General features: G+C 34.7%; 1 protein-coding gene across 1 annotated transcript in view; it reads left to right on the top strand.

Annotated features, from left to right (window-relative positions):
- The window catches only part of LOC101354319 (amine sulfotransferase-like), a 150,025-nt gene extending 144,366 nt beyond the window's left edge, over positions 1 to 5,659 (top strand). Inside the window, 3 exon segments of the mRNA XM_004372507.2 lie at positions 85 to 179; positions 4,391 to 4,577; positions 5,538 to 5,659. Coding sequence (XP_004372564.2) covers positions 85 to 179; positions 4,391 to 4,577; positions 5,538 to 5,659 — 404 coding nt within the window.
- Positions 5,660 to 9,020: the final 3,361 nt, after the last annotated feature.

The following is a 9,020-nucleotide window of genomic DNA, read 5'->3' as shown; positions in this document are numbered from 1 at the left end:
TCCAAAACAGAAAAGAAAAAGTATAGTGCATTGTTCATAAAAAGTGCAATATCTTTACTTTGTCACTTACTAATTTTTCCACAGTCATGGGAAGCCTTTGGTTTGATCACATCAGAGGCTGGTATGAGCACAAACATAATTTCAATATACTATTCATGATGTATGAAGATATGAAGAAGGTAAGATGAGATGGTTATTTTATTATTAATACTCTTTCCTTAAAATCCTTTTTTCTCATGGTTTCAGTGAATGACATTCTCCTAGTTTTGTTTGGATCTCACTAAGTACTCCTCAAGCTTCTTTTGGAGCTTCTAATTTTCCACTTATCACTTTACTAGTAGTCTTCCTCAGCGCTCACTTCCAGGTCTCTTCTCCCTATACTCAGTCTTTTATAGTGATGTCTTCTCATGCAACCACTTGCAGCAATAAAGGCAAACCCAAATCCCAGAGTAGTAGGACATAAAAAGAGGGAGGACACTGTGGAGCGTTGAGATGAGAAGCTACTCCTAAGATATGGCTAATGATTGCCACAGGTGAATGTGTGCCCTATGATATGCATCCTTCCTGTTTTATAAGAGAAGCTTGAAATGTAGATTTCATGTGAAATCACATCAGGTTTAAATGCTGTCAGCCAGTTCAGAGAGGTTTTAAACATTGTGTAATCCAGACAAAACACATTTGAAGTTCACTATTTTGTGATCTCTGATTCATATGTTAACTCATTTATATATTATTTATTCAAAAATATTGCATGCCTACTATGGGACAGGTACTTATTCATGAGAAAAAGAGGACTGTACCCTTTATTCATGGAGCTCATAATCTAACAGGGAAGACATGTATTCATCAAGAAAGTATATATAATTATATATAATTAAAAACTTTGATAAGTATTACTAAGTAAAAGTACAGATATGCTGTCTGTTTATGTAACGAGTGGGTCTTATATAGTAGTCAAGGGTGATGGGGGTGTTATCTGGAAGAAGTAACACGGGAACTAAAAGTTAGACAAATATAAGTTAACGAAGGAAAGAGAGGTAGATGAGTATTCCAAGCCAAGAAAAACAGAATGGACAAATTTTCTGAAACCATAAGGTACATGGCTCCTTTGAGGAACTTAAGGAAGAACTTAAGAGAGCTTGGTGGAAGTGGTGAAAGATGAAGATATAAAAGTGTGTAGGAGCCAGATTGTGCAGGGTCTATAGACTGTGTTAGTAATTGTCATTGTTTTAAATCTAAAACAGTAAGGAGCCCTTTAAGAGTTATAAAAAAGGAGAGAAATGTGATAGAATTAATAGTTTTAGAATAGCATTCCCATTAGTGTGTTGAAAAATGATAACAGTGAATTTGGGCAGACCAGTAAGAGACCAGTGCATTCATTCAATGAGAAAAAAAAAAAAAAGGTGCCTTTGGTTAGAGTGGTATCATTGGGATTGGAGAGAATGCAGTTTTAAGAAATATTCAGGAGGTAAAAGGGAAGGGGATTATACACAGAAATCATGGGAAAAAGAGAGCAGTCAAATTTCGGTTGATATATCTCTGTAGATAGTGGTGCCATTCATGAAGATGATAGGTAATACTGAAGCAGGATCATGTTAGAGGGATAAGATTATGAGGTTGGTTTTAACATGTGGAGGTTAAGGTGACTTAGAAGCATCCAAACGGAGATATTGAGAAATAAGTGCAAAATACAGGTTTAAAGCACAAAGAAGAGGTCTGAGCTGAATGTTTAATTTGATTCCTGTCACTGTATAGAATATAGTGAAACCATGAACATGGATGAAATGATGAAATCAAAACAGAGAGAGAGAAAGTGAGCAAGCATAGAACGAGAAGTAAAGGGGAACTAGAACAAACTACTGAGAGACTTTAACATGTCAGATCTGAGTAAAGAGAGATGAGCCCTCCAAGGAACCAGAAAAGGAGCAATTATAGAGGTAGAAAGAAAGCCAGGAGAATGTGATGACACAGAAACCAAGAGAGTGTGTCAGGAAAGAAGGAATGAAAACAATCTTTAAGGCTGCAGGGAGAGAAAGTAAAAATGAGAGTTACAAATGTCCGTTGAACTTAGTGACATAAAGTGTAGTGTGAGGCATGGTAGCCAGACTTGAGTGACTGGAAAATAACTTGGTGAATCCCAAATCTATATCACCAGACTATATCCTTGACCAGAGATTCAGACACAATTTATTTACCGATTATATCACTGATGAGAAATAAGACTGTTTCAAGTTTTGGCTCATTATGAACAATCTGAAAATTCTTGTACATATCCCATACGTACCTCCTAACGTACACATGTATGCCTTTTGAGCTAAATATTCAGATATGACTTTCTGGGTCCTGGGATATGTGTATATCTTTAAATTGAGTAGATAAAAGCATTATTTTCTGAGTCCCATCCAAAATCATTGGAATTAAATGTCAGCTTTCAACTACACATACAGTCAACTCACATCAGAAATACCCAAAGCCCGTAAAGCTTATCTCAGAAGATGTTGCGTATTTCCCACCGAATTGGACGTGATATCCCCAGGACCACAGTGACCACATAGAATCAATTTCCAATTCCCTTTCTCAAGTGTCCAGCATTGTATAGTTAGAAATGGAGTTAAACTGCTAACTCTCCTTTACGTGAGTTTACTCTACAATGTGAAATATGACTTAGAATTATGGATGGTGATAGGTGATAGCACTGAGGAATGACTTATATGATAAGTAACCATTCTAGGTGAAGAACTTTAGAGAGACCTTCAAAAGAATTTTGTAAGCTGTCTTACAAACAGAGGAAGCTGATCTCTGCTTGATCTCTCCATGATGTTTCCTTGTGGATTTTTTCTGTGTCCCTAGCTCCCTGTTCACTGTTTCTCTATTCTAATCTGCTGTTAAACTGATTGACCAAGATCTTAGTTTCTATTCATGAATTGAGATCTATTCTAAATCTGCTGTTATTTTTTATAATTTTTTTGGTCAAAATTGGTTTTGTTCTTTTATTGCCTTCAACATAATAAGCATAGTCATTAAAAATTATTTCTGGTTCTATGTTTTTTTTCTTTTTCTGGTTCTTGGCTATATTGTTTTGTCTCTTCATGTTCATGGCTGATTCTGTGTTAGTCACTGTATATAAAAACGATTGGTTGAAATAATTTGAAAACTTGGTTTTTGTTGTTGTTAGTTGCCATAGAGTCAATTTCAACTCATGGAGACCCCATATGTGCAGAGTAGAACTGCTCCACAGGGTTTTCAAGACTATGACCTTTTAGAAGCAGCTCTCCAGGCCTGTTTTCTAAGGTGCCTCTGGCTAGGTTTGAACTCATAACATTTAAGCTCTTGGTCGTGTGCTTAACCATTTGCATCACCCAGAGACTCCCATTTAATAACTAGAGTCCTACTATTTTACTCACCACCCTACACTCAACCTACCTCCACTGTCCATTATCTACAAGGATATAGACCAAGATACTCAGCCTGCTTACCATAGCCCTTTTCTCCTTTCCTCAGCAAAACTCTCCAGTTCCATTTCTCTTGAGTCCATTAAGAACCAAGCGTACTGAGCTTCAAAATTTTCATTGAATATGGAAGAAATTATAAGCTTCTGTAATTTGGGACTTACTTGTACAATCAGAAATGAATTCTCATGCTTTTCCAGGGACATTTCTTATCCTTCCTTCTTAAATTGGAAGAAATATTTCTTCCTCTTGAAAATTGTACTAACTCCTACAAGATAAAATTAATCTTCCTTTCCTATGAGCTATCATTACACATTGTGTTTCTGTTTCACCTTCCCCACCCCTCAATGTAATTACTTTCTCTATAATTTCCTAATGAAACTGTGAACTCTTAACAAGCACAGATAGTATTTTTTTTGTTCTCTGAAACTTTTCCAGCATCTAGCACAGTTTCTGAAACATAAAGTTCCAAAAAAATGCTGGTTTAATGAATGAATGAAGATGAGCTATCCCTGTAAATTCAAACAACACCCAAAAACCAAACCCACTGCTGTGTAGTTGATCACAACTCATAGTGACCCTGTAGGACAAAGTAGAACTGCCCGTAGGGTTTCCAGGGCTGTAATTCTTTACAGAAGCAGACTACCACATCTTTCTCCCCCGGGGCAGGTGGTAGGTATGAACCCTAGACCTTTCAGTTAGCTGTCGAGTGCTTTAACCACTGCACCACCAGGGCTCCAATCCAAACAATAGGAAGCTCTAAAAAAAGATGACAGCTAAAGCACCCATTTTTAAAGAGTTAGTAAGGAAGTGGTATACTGTTGTCAAATTTTAGACTTAGAATCATCCCAAGCACCGTCACTTTTCTAAAATGTGATAAAAATGTTATTCTATAACTCATGCAGAAGCTGACTAATTTTTCATAACCACAATTCCTTTAGGATCTCAGAAGTTCTGTGCTTAAAATATGCCGTTTTCTTGAGAAAGAACTGAGTGATGAGGCCGTGGATGATGTTGTGAGACAAGCTACTTTTCAGAACATGAAGTCTGATCCACAAGCTAATTATGTTCAAATTCTAAAAAGCAAACTAGTGATAAGAACAGATGAGGGACATTTCCTACGCAAAGGTGATGCCCAGGGGTTTATAGCAGCAAACGGGTTGAGAGTTCTTTTGAGTCCTTGGCCCATAGGGACACTAAGGGGTATTTCCAACATGCCTTTCCAAGTGATACTGGCATCTGAGCTCTAGAAACAATCTAAGGTGCTAACTAAAAATGGCCCTAAGTGTGTCTCAGAAACCCTAATACTGTTTTAGTACAGAGTTTGACACTTGAACCTGTCTAATAAATATTAGGCCATGTAATGCCAGTCTTTAAAATTTGTTAGCAAAGTTTCTTCTTTCGCTCCATGTATCATTAACTCACTTCTCATTGCTCAACTAAATCTGATATGATACAATTTTCATACTCATGAGAGTTTTCTATTTACTGTAAATGCCAATGTGTACAAAAATAAATCTGATAGCTGAAGATGGTAAATTACTAAGTTTTCATTTAAAACAATTGGCTTAAGGATGGCTTCAAACTTCTACCAAGTAAAGCTGAAGCAATGACAGCTCTGGTAACCTCTGTGACCTTGATTTCATTATTTGAAAATCTTGGAGCTTCCTTTTTCTATTTTAAGGATGAAGAAATATCTACATTGTATTGCTGTCTTAAGAATTATATGATGTATGTAGTCTGTCTAGTATGGTGTTTGACGCATAGTAAATTTTTAAAAATCCTATCTCTTCATATATTTCAGAGGTTTTTTTTCTTCTAAAGAAAGATTAGGAACCATTGGTAGTAGTTAACGGAAGTCTAATGATAGGGAAGTGCACTATTAACTGTGTTTACTGTGTTATTGCATTCCCAAGTGAGTTCCTTAACTCATTCCTGTATAAGGAAAGATGAGGTGTCAAACCCCATGAGAACTAACAGAAGTATTTAGCTTGACTTAGAGAAGAGATTAAAGTGGGTTGGGGGTAACCTTTGCCTTTATAGTGCCACTTCCTCATGGAGGTGCTGTTTCTTTGCTTATCCCACTAGGTACAATTGGAGACTGGAAGCGTCACTTCACTGTGGAGCAGAGTGAAATGTTTGACAGGATCTTCCAAAGGAAGATGAAAGATTTTCCCTTGAAGTTTGTCTGGGATATAAATGAGGAGTAGAATTCTAATTACAGTCCAAAATAATCATATAAAAATCTACTAACCAGAAAACGTATTTTAATCTACATATTAATTTGTGCTTCTCATGTAATTAATTATAAAACTTCTTTATTAATTTAATACCTTTATTAATGACAAATATCAGGAAATTTAGATTACTTGGGACGAGTTTGTTGAATTCTTTTAAATTTCAAAACATTTAAATGATTTCGGAGATAGCTACATGGGCAGCCTGCATGCTAATAGAAAAAATAGAAAGCATGCAGCAGGAATTATAAATGTTTTGAGAAATTTTTGTGTAGTGTGCATTTTTTCTATCTATGATTAAATTTAGGAACAGTTAAATGTTAAATATTATTTTATTCTCTAGATAATATTTAATTATTTACTTTCAAAATCTATGTGAATGTGTGTTATAGTAAGTAGAAAAAACAACTCATGCATCTTTATGATAATACTAGATCACAAAGTTTGCACTAAAGATCAGTGGATAAAGGATGGATTAATTAATTTAATGTTTCAATTATTTAACTGTTTCGATATAAAGCACATCATTCACACACACACACACACACAAAACCAACCATAACATATCATTCACCAAACAAATCCTATATTTGTTTCTTAAATATTTATGATAAAATAATTAATAAGTATAACAAATATAGATGGGTCTGTTTATAATTCCCAAATGAAGAAAAACAATTGAAGCATAAAAGCAGTGGAAAAAATAAAAAAGGAAAAGTTTAGTAAATTTACAATCATAATATTTCAGGGCAACATCATTCATCAGAGTCAACAAATAGAAACAATATGATGTCCATCAGCCACAAAATAAATAAGTAAATTGTGGAATTTCTTATAAGGGAATGCTATACATCAGTAAGAATGAATAAACTCCAACTACGTGAAAACATATATGAATCTCAGAAACATAATGTTAAGTGGAAAAATGCAGACATATACATTTATGATTGTATGATTCATTCTATAACATTTGAATCCAGGCAAAACTAATCTATGATTCTAGAAGTCAGGAGAGTGGTTTCCTTTGAGGGATGGGGTAGTAACTGGACACATAAATGAGAGAGTTACTTGAGTGACATGCTCTGCCTTTCAGGCAAAACAAAGAATATTTAACAAGTAGAGTTAGTACAGTTAACAACTTCACATCAAAACAATGGCAGGAAAGGAGGCGAGATTCACAAGGGTGGCAATTAACTATGAAACTTTCTTCACATCAGTTTCTAGCCTAACACAAATCTCTCATACTTGATATATTTTAATTAAGGCAATAGTTTTTAAACGAAAAGTATAAAGAATTTTAACATGAAAGTTTAGTCGTATGGAAGTTAGTGATATAATTGCAGCTGGGCTAACTGAATTGGAATTTTTGGCTACAGCACTGACCATTAGTTATGAAAGTGTAAAGAAACTGTTTATTTAGCTAAGAGAAAAGAGGTAATGCCTAGGGACTTACTGGGCAACCCCTTTAAGGTAGTTAAAACAACATGTTTATCTATAGGCTCTAATTTATTGTAACAACTCAATGAAGCTTTTTCTAAGGCCAGCTGTAGGAACACTCTTAACAAACACAACTGAGCTTTGTTTTTCAAAGCGCAACTTTAACAGAAGCCTAAGGGTTATCAGTAGTGTAGAAGTAAAATCCTCAGTTTAATTTCTGAATGGAGTGCTTAATTTCAGTTCCTTAATGTCCTCAATTAGACTACCGGCACCTCAATATTTAATAGTTCCTCACACAGTTCAAGTATTCTTTATAGAAATTTTGAAACAAAAATCTTAAAAATATTCATACCTTTTGATTTTGTAATGTTACTTCTAGGAATCTTTTAAACTGATATTTAATTAACTCCGTTTTCTGCAGTATTCACTTTACCTTCATTACTGTTTTGTATGCTTTCTGTATGCTCTCAAATTACATCGGATTCTGTAATGTTCTTAAAACATGATGTGTAAGTCACTATTATACCTGCTTCTATAATGCTTTTTACACTGTCATGATGTTTTTATAATGCTTTTAAACACCCAAGGATAAGTCATTTACAATGTGAAGTTCTAAATAGCGAATTTCTGAACTTAGAAACATATCTTTCTATAATACTCTGTAACCATTAACTGGAAGTGTTAGAAAGTTGTTCTAACCCCGAAAATACCTAATAGAAGTATGCGAAGTAGGTTGTAAATAACTTTCTGAAAATTGTACTGTGCACCTGCAGTCTGTGGTAACAGAATGTAACATTAATCAAATATCTATAAATTAACAAAACATAAATGTGTCACTAAACAATTCCCATAATTTTTAATTAATTAACTTGACCTTGAAACATGTAGTAAATAAGTACCTCAGCATGTCATACAACAATACCCTTAACTGGCAATGAAACATACCAATTATAGTTGAACATGACAGCACACAGGGGATGTAAACCCATGGATTTCTGCTCATTTTTGGAGATGAAGACAGAGCAAAAGTTCTCTCTGACTCTCATTCTGAAGACTGAGAAGGTTACTGAGGTACTACTCTCTACAACTGACCTCGGACTTTAGACATGGAGACCTCATCTGAGTTAGAGGAGTAGTCAAGTATCCTCCTGAGACCACTGGTGAAAGGTAAAAGCCTGAAGTCTAAAGATTTGGACTCTTAACATTTAAACTAACATTGTAATTGTTAATTCTGATTCTTCAATGCTAAATGAATGTCTTGAGGTCTTACTTGTGTGCCTTGCCATGACTATCTCACAATAAACCTAATGAAGTTTATGAATGATAAACCAGAGCATGTATTTATTGTTAAGATAAAATCCTCTGGGACAATTTCATTTCTTATTTCAAACAGCATACTCCTCCATGGCCATGCAATTAGATTATTTTTATTGTACAGATACAGCATCTACTTATTCTTTGTGAAGAACAAAAATCTGAGGTTTTATCTCATTTTAAAAACTCTTTCTCCTGTCATCTTCATCAAACACTTTATTACACATTAAAATTATCTACCTCTCCAGTTCTAGGAATATGTTGTATAGAAATAAGGGCTGTCATATAAATAGACATTATGCACGCCGATTTTCATTGCAGCATTGTTCACAATAGCAAAAAGATAGAAACAACCTAGGTGCCCATCAACAGACGAATGGATAAACAAATTATGGTACATACACACAATGGAATACAATGCAATGATAAAGAACGATGACAAATCCGAGAAACATCTCACTACATGGGTGAATCTGGAGGACATTATGCTGAGTGAAATTAATCAGTCACAAAAGGACAGATATTGTATGAGACCACTATTATAAGAACTCAAGAAAAGGTTTAAACGCAGAAAAAAGCATTC

Source organism: Trichechus manatus, unplaced genomic scaffold (genome assembly GCF_000243295.1).
Source record: "Trichechus manatus latirostris isolate Lorelei unplaced genomic scaffold, TriManLat1.0 scaffold00017, whole genome shotgun sequence".
In the NCBI taxonomy this organism is placed as follows: Eukaryota; Metazoa; Chordata; class Mammalia; order Sirenia; family Trichechidae; genus Trichechus; species Trichechus manatus.
The sequence above is the reverse complement of the archived record's forward strand: the minus strand, read 5'-3'. Positions and strand labels throughout refer to the sequence as shown.